This window comes from Nuphar pumila, chromosome 5 (genome assembly GCF_984573655.1).
Source record: "Nuphar pumila chromosome 5, dmNupPumi1.hap1.1, whole genome shotgun sequence".
Taxonomy (NCBI): domain Eukaryota; kingdom Viridiplantae; phylum Streptophyta; class Magnoliopsida; order Nymphaeales; family Nymphaeaceae; genus Nuphar; species Nuphar pumila.
Genome location: NC_143253.1, coordinates 60,855,901 through 60,870,912, shown reverse-complemented (window position 1 = coordinate 60,870,912; position 15,012 = coordinate 60,855,901). Strand labels below are relative to the sequence as shown.

The following is a 15,012-nucleotide window of genomic DNA, read 5'->3' as shown; positions in this document are numbered from 1 at the left end:
ACCTCTCCACAAGTGCGGACATTGGTTACTACTCCTTCATACATATCTTTAATTATACTAATGTACTTGAGAGAAACACCTTTCTTCATCATTGTCCACCAGAGAACGTCCCTAGGTACTCTATCGTATGTCTTCTCCAAATCAATAAAAACTATATGCAAATCTTTGTTCCTCTCTCTATTTCTCTCAATAAGTTGTCTAAGAAGATGTATAGCTTCCATAGTTGATCTTTCAGGCATAAAACCAAATTGATTCTCCGATATCATGACAACCTTCCTCAACCTAGACTCAATCACCCTGACCCAAAGTTTCATAGTATGACTCATGAGTTTTATACCACGATAGTTTGTGCAATCTTGTATATCACCCTTATTCTTATATAGAGGCACCAAAGTACTCTTGATCCACTCATTAGGCATCTTATTTGTCCGCCAAATCTTGTTAAAAAGATTTGTCAATCATTCTAAACCTTTCTCTCTCAAGCACTTCCAAGCCTCGATAGGTATACCATCTGGGCCAACTGCCCTTCTTGATTTCATTTTCTTCAAAGCCTCTACAATTTCTTTCTTTTGAATCTTGCGCATGAAGTCACGATTCATCTCATGAAAAAGAATGAAGAAGTCTCCAAGATCCTGAGCATGACTTTCATTAAATAGCTTATCAAAATAATCTTTCCATCTCTCCTTAATCTCCTCATCTTTGACTAAAACCCTTTGTGTTTCATCTTTGATACATCTAACCATACCCAGATCCCTCGATTTCATATCTCTCATATTTGCAAGCCTATAAATATCCTTCTTGCCCTCTTTGGTATCCAACTTGTCATAAACCTCCTTATATACCTTATCCCTCGCGTTCCGAACTACTTTTTTAGCTTCCTTCTTTGCTATCATATACTTCTCCAAATTCTCATTATCACGACTCTTACTTAGATTTCTATAACACTCTCTTTTAACCTTAATAGCTAATTTGACATCCTCGTTCCACCATGATGTATCATTACCTAGCGGTGCACCGCTTTTAGACTCACCCAATACCTCTTTAGCCACCTTTCTCATGCCACCCGCTATCTTATTTCACATTGATTCTGAATCCTCCTCGAAACACCAATCAGCTTCCTTAACTACCTGCTCTACAAACATTCTTTGTTTAGCTCCTTTCAGTGCCCACCACTTAATTCTAGGATCTATCCTATGTCTATCCCTTTTGCGGCATTGTCTAATTCTAAGATCTAAAATTAAGACTCTATGTTGTGTAGCTACACTTTCTCCTGGTATAACCTTACAATCGATGCAACAACCCCTATCTCTCTTTCTAAGTAGGAAAAAATCTATCTGACTAGTATTAACCTCACTTTTAAATGTTACTAGGTGAGACTCCCTCTTCCTAAACCAAGTGTTTGCTAAGATCATATCATAGGACAAACCAAAATCTAAAATCCTTTCTTCACTTTCGTTTCTTTCTCCTATACCATAGCCTCCATGGATACTCTCAAATCCATCCCTACTAATGCCTACATGCCCATTAAGGTCACCGCCGATGAAAAGCCTTTCTCCATAAGATATTCCTTGTACTACTCCATCTAAATCTTCCCAAAATTGACGCTTAATGGAATCATCTAAACCTACTTGAGGTGCATAAACACTAATAATATTAATAATATCCGTACCTAATACTAATTTAATAAGTAAAATCCTATCACCCTTCCTACGGACCTCAACTACATTATCTATAAACTCACGACTCATAACAATCCCTTCTCCATTCATATTCCTATTTATTCTTGTATATCAAATCTTATATCCTCAAGGTTCTATCACTTTTGCTTTCTCACCTACCCATTTGGTCTCTTGTAGACATAAAATATCAATCTTTCTCCTACACATAACATCTACTAACTCTACCAACTTACCAGTTAAAGACCCTATGTTTCAAGTGGCTAACCTAATTTTATAGTCTTGAACTAACTTCTTTACCCCCACCCGTCCAACAAAGTGAGGGAACCTTTGCCTATTTGACACCACACTCGGGCGCCGGTGTGACGCATCGCTTCCGGGGGACGACCTAGCAACCCTTGCCCATTTATCACTGCCTCCGGACATATAGAGTACAATGCGTCGCTCAGTAGGGAACGCCCCAACGAAATTCTCATATTGGTTCATATTCATAGGGTATGACTAAGTTTTATGTTGGCTATCACAGGCCTACCGCAACCCTCCTATATCCGGGCTTGGGACCGGCAGTGTATAACTACATAGTTATACACAAGCGGAGTTAAGAAAGGTTCATACAGAAATACCCAAAAAGAGTTTTCAACAACAAGAAGAAAAAAATGAATATTATTGATTATGAATCACACAAAATACTCTACGTTTTAGAGGGGGTAACACCCCATATTTATATACAATAGAGGGGAAGAGGAAGAGAGTTGTTGGGCTCCCAACGACTCTAAATAGAGTCGTTGGGAGCCCGACTATGTATTTGACTTTAGTCAAACATTGACTAGTCAAATACTGCTCAAAAATGTCCTAAAATATAAAAATAAAAAGGGAAAAAATACCTATACAAATAATACTAAGAAAAAATAAGAAAATAGCTAGTCTTGTAATACATTATTTAACAATGAGGAATAAAAAAAAAGAAATATAAGAATTGAATGAGAATCAAAATAAAACATAAATAAAAACTAAAATAAAAATGACAATTAAATTTTTAACAAAATATAAAAATGATGACTACCAATTTAGTGAAAGCACATGAAAGTGGGTGAGAAGAGTCGAAGAAAACACATAAAAAGCATGAAAAGTTGAGTAAGAGAACATATAATAAGAATAAATGAAGCGTGTGAAAAACATAAGAGAAGTGTGGAGGAATCGAGGTTCTCATCAAGTTTCGGAAGCGAGCTGTAACGCCCCAAAATCCAGGACTTGTAACTTTTTATGAAAAGTTTGAAAGCTTTGTAATCATTCGTTTATCAGAGTTTTTAAATAGTAATTCAGCGAAAATTGGTGTTTGAAATAGCAAGTCAATAGACCTTGGGCACATTACATTGCAAAATTTCTTTCACAAACAGATTTGAAACTTCATACATTTAATAAAACAAATGCATTTTTTTTAATAGTTTAAGACTTGTACAAAAGAGAGATTTTAAATAAAACCCTTATGCAAATTTACCGAAATGTCCTCAGAAACGAAACGTCAGGAAAAGAGTCTCATCTTGATCTCATCACGCCATCGTGCCATCGCAGTCTAAAACATCACCTGCTCATAAAATGGGCCAGTTTCGTGAAAAACTGGCAGGAGCATAAAAAGGCAACGAAGAAGAATAGAAAGCTAACAATAAGCAGAATAAACAGTTATAAGAGTAACAGATATACATGCATGCCCACAACTATCATAAGCAGTAAGTAAAGTAAAACAAGTGACTGTGCTCCAGAACAAGTAACATCACCAAAGAGTACATCTAACTGTAATGCGAACAGGTTATATTTTTGTTTCAATTATTAGCTGGCCATGTGGATACGCATAAGGCACGAAACGTAGAAACAACCGAGATCAATCCGGGAGTCTTTTATGATGTGTTTTATGATACACTGGATGATTGACTGAATCCACTCATAAGGAGACGGTCAATGACCAAGAGAGGATTTCCCAAAAAGCCACTCGTTCAAATGATGCATCTAACTTCTGCATAAGTGCCTGAAGCTACCTTTTGTAGCCCATTTTTCCTAACTTTGATGACTGAGGAAGCCGAGTCTTTTGCCTGAAATAGCCATTAATGGTCTGTCTATCGAAGTTTTTGTACATATCCTTCCTCTCTCTTGATGAATCGTGTCGATCGAGCACAATGAGGGTGTCTTAACCATTGTCCCATTTTACATGCTTTGATCCATTAGACCCACTCGAGCATCTTGCCTGTGAAGGCACATAGTCACCATTTTGTAAATTCCAACAATTGTGCTCATTGCACACCATGAGGTTCATCAACCTCCTGTGCTACTCATCATAGTGCAACCCAACGTCATTGTCCAAAGACGCAATTACGATGGTAGACAAGTGTTACTCAAAGGCACCCCCCAACACATAACAAGTCCAAGCATGTCTGAAATCTCGAGAAGTCTAAAATCCCTGTAGGACATGTTTTCTCGAGATTAGAGCATCGGTACCAAATTTCACATCTTATCGAAAAGAGCAAACATTGGTACGCGCGATCACGTTCCTTGCAAGGTTTGCCCTAAAAGAATCGCAAAAGGGCAAAACCTCTCAATATACGTGATAGCTCAAAATGAAAGTAATGGAATGCAAAAACTAGATAACCTAATGCAACGAGAGCAAAAAGTAAGGCAGTAACCAAAAGCAGGAACATAAATATAAGAATAAAAGAACTAAAAGTAAAGTTTGAGTGCGTAAAGTGCGGCGGTTACAAGAAAAGAAAAGTAAAGCCAGGAAAGGAAAAGACATGAAAGTAAAAAGACATAAAATTAAAAGTCTTGGCACATAAAGTGCGGCGGCAGTAGAAAATACACAAAAAGTAAAAGACAAAAATTTAAAGCCTGGGCACATAAAGTGCGGTGACAACAAAAAAAAAAGTGCAGAAAAGTAAAAGACATAAAATAAAAGCTTGGGCACATAAAGCGCGGCGGCAACAGAAAAGAAAAGTGCAGAAAAGTAAAAGACAGGAAATAAAAGCCTGAGCACATAAAGCGCGGCGGCAGTAGAAAAGAAAAGTACAGAAAAGTAAAGAGGACAAGGATTGCGAAACTGCGTCCTTGAGTTAAAAGACATACGTATATATTTTTATACGTATACATATGTAATTGTCCTTTGCTTTCCAATTTTTTATTATCTTTTCTTATTTTAGCTTTTGTCCGTTCAGAGTCCTTTTTACGCAACTTTCCCCTACCTTGGGGGTTGTGGTTCAGCGTACGCTTGCGAGCGTAAGTACGAGTGTGCTTGGGCCACAGGGAGCGAGCGTGCTCCGTCGTGCAACCTGCAAGCGCAAAAGCGTTAGTATGACATGATCCAAAACAGGAGGCAGGTCCGGTAAGACCCGCAGTGGTTGCCAGACTGGATCTTGATGCGAGGGTAGGCAGGGAGCTAAGCAGCAAAGGCAGGAAGCCCCAGGTTCCCTGCCTGCTGGAACAGCAAAGGCCCCCTACCTGCCAAAAGGCGGCAGAGGCAGGGGGTCTTGCTGGTTGTGGGCAATGGTAGAGGCAGGGAGCCCAGCTCTCTGCATCCCCGAACAACAAAAGGGGGGAGGGGGAGGTGGTAGGGGGCTCGGCCACCCCCGACGGAAGGACACATAGGGGCAAGGGCCCCACCCCCTGCCTGCAGGAAAAGAGCAGAGACAGGGGTTGATCCCCTGTCTGCCTGACAAAAACAAAGAGAAAAGGAGAGGGGCACGACCCCTCCCCCGCAACAGGGGGAACAAGGAGGGGTTCAGACCCTCCCTCGTGAAAGCAGAGCGGTAGGGAGGGATCCAGCCCCTCTGTTGCGCCAACGACAATAAAAGGAAGATAGAGGTAGGGGTTGAGCCCCCTACTGGGGGGCTCCGCCCCCCCTACCCGACGACAAAGACAGACAAAGGCAGGGGGCGAAGCCCCCTGCTGGCCAAAGAAAAACGAAGGCAGGGGTCTCCGCCCCCTGCCTAACACAAGAAACCGTGGAGCCCCCTTTCCCGATGAAAAGAAGACGAAGGCAGGGGGCGGAGCCCCCCGCCTGACAAAAGAAAACGACGAAAAGAAGACAAGACGAAGAAGAGGAAGAAAAAGAAGGAAAAAGAAGAAGAAGAAAAAGGGGAGGAGGCCGGCGACGGACAACCGACATCAGGGTTGCGGTGGCCGAAAAAGCAAAACAAGAGGGAGAGGAAGAGAGAAAGAGACGCCAGAGGCGGTGACAGCGGGTCACCGACGGAAGGGGCGCCGACGGCTCTGGTCGCCGCTGGCCGCAGGGAAAAGGGAGGAGACGGGAGGCAGAGAGGAGAGGAGATGGGGAGGAGGTCGGCAAGGTGCAGTCGACGGTGGGGCTGGGGGTCGCCGGCGGCTTCGGTCGCCGGTGGCCGCAGAAGACAGGAGGCGGAGAGGAGGAGAGAGAGAGAGAGAGGGGGGTTTTTCCCCTCACCCCTCTCAGCCTGCGTCTTTTAAAGACGCAGGCATGAATGTTTGAGAACCCGGGTCGGGTCCAGATCTGATCCGGGTCCGACACGGCGGTCCGGCCCCGACACGGCGGTCCGGCCCCGACACGTCTGACACGTGTCCGACACTTTTTTTTTTAAAGTGGGCTTTACAGAGGAGTATCACACTTACAAAGCGAGTTTTCGGGAAGCGAGCTTCCCACCTATCTAAGAAGCTTCTGTTAACTCTGGGATGAACACTCAATGTCAACTTCTAATATCATTGATCCAAAATCAATGTGTTAACAAACACTTGCAAATATTATGTGCTGCACAAGTATCATTCTTAAGAATTAACTAGTATGAGTTTATAAATATTTCCAGATCAAAAGAGCATTATATGATAATTTCATGCAAAAATGCCAATAAACAGGAGGCGGGTTAATTACAAAATACAAACAAAAGAATAAACCTCTGCAATTGAAGCAGCTAATGCAGCTGCAGCTTGAGTCTTGTGGGAAAGTTCACGAAGGTAGCGCCCAAACTTCTTTACAGCAACTGAAATAACTGGTACAACAGCAAGCGCCAGCACTGAGAATAAGAAACCAATGCTAACCCACATCAGTATAATATAAAGAGTATTTTATACAAGAGATATATAAAGCACTATCCATTATTGAATTTAAAAAGCCGATTTGCTTATGTACTTTGTGGCCAGATCTTACATAATGAAAACACAGTTCTTGGTAATAAGATTGCAAAATTTTGGTTGTCGCCACAGCCATAACTGGCAGTTAATGCGATATTACAATTTCCCATGAAGGAACTTATGTGTTTTTTATTTTTCACATAAGCACTGATCAATGCAAACAACATTATTTTTGGCTCCATGTTGGGGTACGCCTGATGGTGATGCTGCTGATGATAATGGAAATATAGTTTGATTTGATTCTTTCAGCATAAGTACTTTTAGTTTAGCTCTTAGTAATAAGACTGCAAATGTTTGTTTTTTGCCACAGCCATAACTCATAGTTAGTGTGATTACAATTGCCCATAGAGTAATATGAAGGGTTCTAGCATACCAACAAATTTTATAATTTGAAGCCCTTAACTTTTTTGTGCTTGTAACTAATACACTTGATAATCAAAACCTAGTTATATTGTTTTAGGAGTTGAACATGAAACTTGATACTTGCAGTTGCTTCTTTCGTTCTAACCAAGGGTGGAACCAGAAAGTTTATGTAGGTGTAAGAAAGTATGCGGAAAGGTATAACAAGAATGCTTAATGCATTCACACGGTCCAATGAATGGACAAACCCAAACCCACAATGGGGAATATAGAAATAGTCCACTAAGGGACAACACAAGAAGCCTTCAAAGAGGCAACACAAAAAAATATATGAACTTTATTAAATGAGGGCTTGAAAAGCCATCCTTTACATGGGGGGGAATGCCCCTCTATTTATACACAAAGAAGAGAGGGAGAAAAAGAGAGAGAGAAGACCTTGGGAGGCCCAAAGGGGACTTGCTGGGCCCCCAACGGTCACATTTGTGACCGTTGGGGGTCCAATGACTCCTTTGGTTGGGACCCCCAATGCAATGCATTAATTGAATTTTACAATAAAAAAAAGGAAAAAAATAAAAAATAAAATACATGTAAAAAGACTAAAATGCCCCTAATAGGCAGAATTACAAAAATACCCTTTATCGGGTATATATATATATGTATATATGTATATATGTATATATGTATATGTATATATGTAAAACCCACGTAAAAAAATTTTCGGACCCGGGTCGGGTCGCCTTCATTTGGGTTTTAAAAACCCGATGCAGGGTGAGGGTTTTAAGACAAAACCCTCCCCTGAGCATCGCGCCCTGCCCTGCCCACGCTGCTCCACCACCCTCGGTAGGATAGGGAAACCCTTTTAGGGTTTCCCCGAAGATCGCCCTCCCCCGAAGTCTTTAAGAGAAGGGGAGGAGGGGAGGGGAGGCACACCTCCCTTCTCTCCTCCTCTCCTCCCGACGTCTCTCTCTCTCATTTGCGATTTCCAGCAAGCCCCGACGCTGCTGCCTCTCTCCAATCGCCGCCACCAACGACCTCGCAAGGGAGCCGACATCGACGACGGCGCCCCCCTTCCAGATACGCCCTCTATCTCCTCAGTCTTCTCCTCCCCCGCCTTCTGATCCTCTTTCCGCTCCCTCTGCATCAATCGGAGGCCCGACAGGTGGCTTACGGGGCCCCTGTCGTCTCCCCCTCTGTCTTGAGGTTGCCAGAGAGCCAGCAGGGAGGCAGTCACCCCTGCGGCACCCTCACTCCTCTTTGGCAGCCCCATGTAAGCCCTCCCACCTCTTCTCTTCCTCCCTTTTTGTTTTTCTTTCCTCTTCTTCTACCTTCTCCCCTCCCGATAGTCGCAGGCAGGGGCCAAAGGCCCCTGCGTCTCTCTCTCTCTGCTTACCTTCCGGCAGGGGCAATCGGCCCCTGCCCCTCTTCTTTTAAAAGCCAGCAGGGGCCGATGGCCCCTGCCATATTTTTCTCAAGCCCGACACGGGCCTTTGGCCCCTACCCGCCTCCTCTTTTAAAGACCAGCAGAGGCTGATGGCCCCTGCCCTTTTTCTCCATGAACGACAGGGGCCTGCCTCCTCTTTTGAAAGCCGCAGGGGGCCTTTGGCCCCTGCGCTCCCTCTCTCTGCTCATTTTTCCGGCAGGGGCCATCGGCCCCTGCCATTTCTCTTTCTGGTAGGGGCCGATGGCCCCTGCCCTTCCTTTAAATCCAGCAGGAGCCTTCGGCTCCTGCCTCCCTTTTCGGAAACCCAGCAGGGGCCGATGGCCCCTGCCCCTCTCTTAGTCGTCTGGCAAGGGCCGAGGGCCCCTGCCCTTCTTTAAATATCCGACAGGGGCCGATGGCCCCTGCACCTGTTTCCTTTGGCGGCATGGGTCATTGGACCCTACCCCGTTCTGTTTCAGGTCAGCAGGGACCGTTGATCCCTGCCTTGTTCTGTAGAGAAGCTGAGACCCCAGTCCTTTGTTGTCGTTTTCCCTATTTATTTAAATTCATACTAATAACGTACCTTTGCAGCTTACGCAACAGGCCCCGTTCGTGCTCTGCGGCCCGACCCTGGTATTATCTTCACGCGTAGGCGTACGCAGCTACACAACATTCTGAGGTAGGGTAAAGTCGCACAAAGGGCAATAAATGAACCTATTTAAGTTGAAATAATTAAGATGCCCATGCTAGACATGCTTAGAGTTATATTGCTTCTGCATTGCGTATTTTCTTGTTTGCATGCTCATGGGTCGAGGTACAATTTCATTCTTCGATCATTATTTTGCATAGTGGCTTATGAGTTTGAGGTGTGGTTTCGTACTTCGTGCAATACCTATGCCCTTGTTTGCTTGCATATATTTTTGCATGCACGTTTCCTTTGAGTGAGGTACGACTTCGTGTCTCATGTATTACTTATGACCTTATGTGTTTGCCTATATAAGTGGCCAAGGTATGATTTTGGTACCTCGTGTATTACTTATGTGTTTTTCCCTCGATGTGCGGCATCGCAAGTCGAGAGTTGCTTGTTGTCATGTTATAACCTGCATATGCTCACATTTATGGTAAATATGTACTTACATAAACGTAGTCTTGTGCCTATCCCGATTTCAGTTGTTTTCAAAACACTAGAAGTTGCGCTTGTGTGCTATAGTTCTTTTAAAGAGGATTTCCTTTTGCAAACCCAGTGCTCTTCAAAATGCACAGCTTTTGCAAAGTTAAGTTTTAAGTCCTGTCGGATTGCAAAGTCACATTTGGGCCCTCCCAGGTCCACACACTTGGGAGAAATATTTCATAACCCCGATTCGAGTTGCGACCCAATTCGAATAACCCCGATCAGGGGCATGAGCCTATAAATGAGTGGGGTTCTGTTGAAGTACCCATTCTTCATTTATCAATCTAGTGTTGCATGTCGATACTAAGATAAATTTTGGATGCAAGATTGATAGTGTTGTGCCTTGTGTGAATGACTCAATGTGGTATTATGGCTTTTAAGGATGAATCGTGCCAAATGAGCACTCCTATATTCGTTTGATCGTTATGAAGTTGTGTGTTGGGTGTTCCTTTTGAGAAGCCTACGCATCCCCCTTTTTTTGGTGTAGCGTACTTTAGTCATGCACGACGTGTTAAGTACTTTGTTGATCGGACGAGAGATCTGAGACGACCTTGTATCATGAAATATGCAAAATATTGTTGAAATGAATTCAAGACTTATCTTGCGAAATTGTGTTGTGCTACTTCTTTTGCAGATAACATCTGTTGGGGTTTCTTTGGTGAAATCATATCCCTTTCATCGTAGTCGTACTTTTGACAAGTACGTCTGTACTTTTTGACAAGTACGTCTTCTTATGTTGTGATGATTGGATGAGTAGGTTGTGGTAACCTTGATGAGTGCAAATAACAAAATGCTAAGATCACCTAAATAGGTGATGATTCCGCCTTCACCGGCAAGATACTCGAGTTTGGTCGAAAGACCAGAGTATGTAGAATGGGTCTTCAGTTAATTAACCCTTATGTACTCATTCGAACCACTGACTCCTGTCTGGAGAGAGGATGGGGAGGTAAAAAAACTTCAATGGACAAGCCATTAATGGCAGTTACGAGCAAAAGACTCGGCTTCCCCAGTCATCGGAGTTAGGGGAAGGGGACTACCATAATTATCCTAGGTGGTAGCTCTCCATGTTCGAGATGCATCCATTGTTTATGCTGCTTTGGGGATTTCTCTCTTGGTCATTGACCGTCCCCTTAGATGCGGACTCAGTCAGCTATCCGGGTTATCTTAAAATACATAGCATAATAAACCCCCAGATCAGTCTAGGCTGTTTCTAGAGTCGTGTCTTGTGCGTACCCACTTGGCCAGTTAATATCGAAACATAATTTAAATCCGATCACACGCTTTGTTGAGTTATGCACGTATGAAAGCTATAGCATGCAACATGTTTCAATACTTAGGGAATTGTGTGTGTGGTTGATGTAGCATCGTATTTTGCTAGTTAAATTGCTTATGCAGTGCTTTGCTTATAATAATTAGCCTACTTGTGCCAGTGAAATGCTTGTAATAGTTTTAGCATTTTGCTCATGATAGTTGCTCCATGAATCTGTTGAAATTAAATTGCTATATAATTGCCTGTCTACTTGACATATTAAATTATTTTGCTTAACTATGTTTTATATCGTCCTGTCTGTGCACCTACCAGTTTTTAGTGAAGTTGACCCATTTTATGAGCAGGTAATGGATAGGTATTACAGTCTGTGATGGCATGATGGCGTGATGAGATCAAAATAGAGCTCTTTCCTTGACGTTTCGCTCCTGAGGACATGTTGATAAATTTATATAAAGTGTATTTCAAAATTTCTCTTTTTATTAAACCTTGAGTTACTAAAACTGTTTTAGTAAACTTCTTCTTGGTTTCAACAAACAAATTCTTAATCATTGAAATTGCATTTTAAAACCATTTGATTTCAATAGTTGTGCAGAATTCAGCAAAGAAAAGTTTACGCTGTAATACGCTCAAGGTTCATTGACTTGTGGTTTTAAAAATATCATTTTCCGTTGAAGTACTATTTAAACTCTGATAGTCGTATGATTTCAAAGCTTTCTAAACCATTCTAAAAGTTACAAGTCCTGGATTTTTGGGGCGTTACAATATATATATATATATATATATATATATATATATATATATATATGTAATTATATATATATATATATATATATATGTATATATATATATACATATATATATATATATATATATATAATTACATATATATATATATATATATATATATAATTACATATATTTTAACACCCCCCCTCAAACTTTGCGTGGGGATAACGAAAAGTTTGAAGATACAAAAGGAGGGTTCCAAGTCTTCAAAAAAAAAATCTTCAATGAAAGTCATCAACTTTATAGCACATAAAAGAACTTTGCAAATGTCACCCTTTAACTGTCTTTAATGATCATGCCCAAGCTCCTTTCACAATGTACCATAGATGCTTCTTTCATCCCATCTTGAAGATCCTGTGAAACAAGCCAAAAGAACTCCAAGTAAAATATATCTTTGTATATTAATCAAATAAGAGATATCAAAAATGGATAATAGATCATAACATTGATTAAGAAGGACAATGATTAAAAAGATATTTTATGCATTTCGATTGAGTATTATGCAAAACACGAATTAAACTTAAACATTGATAAAACACACTAAGTTCTTGAAGAAAGATAAGTGCACAAAGGCCACACTAAGAATATTTGAACAAAAATATATCCAAGAACCATGTAAAAATGCCTTCAAAGATGTGCACTTCAAGCACCAACACCACAAAGGAATACATGTGCAAAGACACACCAAGAACACTTGAATAAAAGTACCTAAGGTTACAAATGGGACACCCACAAATGCAAAAGATTGAATCTCTTATAATAGGTGAGCACTAAGGCTCCCTAAAGCATTCTCACAAAGGGTTTTATCAATATTTGGAAGTAAGGAGTGTGTGCACGGAGAACACTCACAAGTACACAAAGACACAAAATATGATATTTGTATTAAGATCAAGTAAAAAAAACATGTATTAAAAATATATCTAAGAAGACAATGTTCACACAAGAACAAATTGTTCCCAAAGGAATGTGTATAAGAGCATACGAAAGAAAGCCTGTTTAACACACATAAATCAACAATAGGGAGACCGTTTATCAACAAAAGATGAGTTAATGATTTCTCTCACATCTTAGAGAGAAGAAATTCTATGCCAGAATATTTTACAAATGCAAAAACTCACTAGGTGTCCGAAAATCATAAGCACTTAATATACAAAATATTTGAATCCCCTTATAGGTTAAATGCCAAGATGTAAAATTGATTTTCAAATATGCATATCAATTATATGATCCTTTTATCCATAAATATTTTTCTTTGCAAGTAGTAAGGATTAAGAAAAACTCATTTAGAGGAAAATCCCATATGATATATGGGGATCAAAAACAAATTAATAATGAAATTTTGCAAATTTCAATAATCGTTCATCCACTATAAGCAACCACCTCATTAGTCCTCCAAAACCCATAAATCAAGTATATAAGCTACTAGAACAAGAACATAAACATAATGTCATTAAAGGCCAAAGACACACACAAAAGTGTGTATAAAACACCTCTTGTCTACATATAATAATACTTGAAATGAGTGTATCAGCGACTAGAACAAGAGAATAAATGCCAACATGGACTAAAAACATCTTTTGTCTACATAAAATGACACTCAAAATCAAGCATGTTTAGCTACTAGAACAAGAGTACCAAGTCATCCATGGGCTAAAACACGCACGAAGGTGTGACAATATATCTCTTGTCTACATAAAATGACACTTAAAATGAGTGGAAGAAGCCAAGCATGGGCATACATCTCAGCGACTAGAACAAGGACACAAATGCTAACATGGACTAAAAATCACACACAATGGTGTGAATCAACGTGCATTGTCTACATATAATGACACTCAAGACAAGTGTGTTCTGCTACTAGACCAAGAAAACAAAGCCAACAAAGGGGTACCAACACACACAAAGGTGTGAACAATATGTCTTATCTACATATAATGACACTTAGATAAGAGGCATAAAAGAATAAGATACTTGAGGTAATAAGACTTGTAATGACAAATATTTAACAAATTATCAATTTCAATATATCTTAAAACACTTATGGTTTCAAACTTTAGACATCCATCACATGTATACATAATTAAGAGCATCCATAATAAAATCAATGGCCAAAATAAACGAGTGACACACTCATAATTTGAGATCACATAACAAGTCATTTTAGAGTCAAACTACAAGTTGACAATCTAAAATGACATAACACGAGGTGCACATAACTCACCTCAACAAACATCTCTAATATAACAATAATAAGGCCAAACAAATGATGCATTAAATAACATGTGGTGGACAAATATAAACGCCATAAAAAGGCAATAAACACTTAAGGGAATCATTTTTCAAATAGAAGTTTTTACAAAGTGGACCGATTTGAAAAATCAAATCAAAGGTCTAATATAATCAATAACAACAATATGCCACATAACAACAATTTTGCATAAACACGAATTATTCTTAATCATGATCAATTCTTCAATTTATACCAAAAAAGACTTATCATGAAACATTGAGCAAATAATGCATATGAAATTTCTATATCATGTAAGAAGAGAAAGCTCAAGAAAGCTCTCTTTTAATGAACACAATACAACATGTTCAAAAAGGCACACATAAAATAGAGAAAATATCTCATTAAAGTGGGATGGAGCCCACACAAGAAGATGATTTTGAATGCAATAGGTTCAAGAATGAACCAATAAACATGCACATAAAGTGTGAGTACACACACCCACTAAGGGGTGAAGCCAAAAGAAGGTTATGAAATCATTTATCATAAGGCAATCACATTTTAGAGAACATTGAGTTATCATGTAATGAAGCAAAAGGTGGTCTTCCACAAATGCTCTTCGAACACTCAAAAGGAGGTGTCTAAAAGACACTTTAAGCAAAACCCATAAAAAGGGTAAAAGAGGAACAACACACATAAATAAGCAATTTTGTTTATGTAAAAGAATGCTTAAAATGTAACGCCCCAAAAATCCAGGACTTGTAACTTTTAGAATAGTTTAGAAAGCTTTGAAATCATATAATTATCAGAGTTTAAATAGTACTTCAGCGGAAAATGATATTTTTAAAACAACAAGTCGATGGACCTTGAGCGCATTACAGCGTAAACTTTCCTTTACCGAATTCCGCACAACTATTGAAATCAAATGGTTTTAAAATGCAATTTCAACGATGAAAA

General features: G+C 40.1%; 1 protein-coding gene across 5 annotated transcripts in view; it reads right to left on the bottom strand.

Moving 5' to 3' along the window:
- The window catches only part of ABCB27 (transporter associated with antigen processing protein 2), a 270,112-nt gene that overhangs the window by 232,388 nt on the left and 22,712 nt on the right, over positions 1–15,012 (bottom strand). For all 5 annotated transcript variants that reach the window (XR_016431918.1, XR_016431917.1, XM_090006177.1 and 2 more), the window contains exon 8: positions 6,585–6,703. Coding sequence is in view for 3 of the 5 variants with exons in the window: in XM_090006177.1 (XP_089862303.1) it covers positions 6,585–6,703 (119 nt within the window). In the remaining 2 variants the exon portion in view is untranslated. The remainder of the gene's footprint in view (positions 1–6,584; positions 6,704–15,012) is intronic.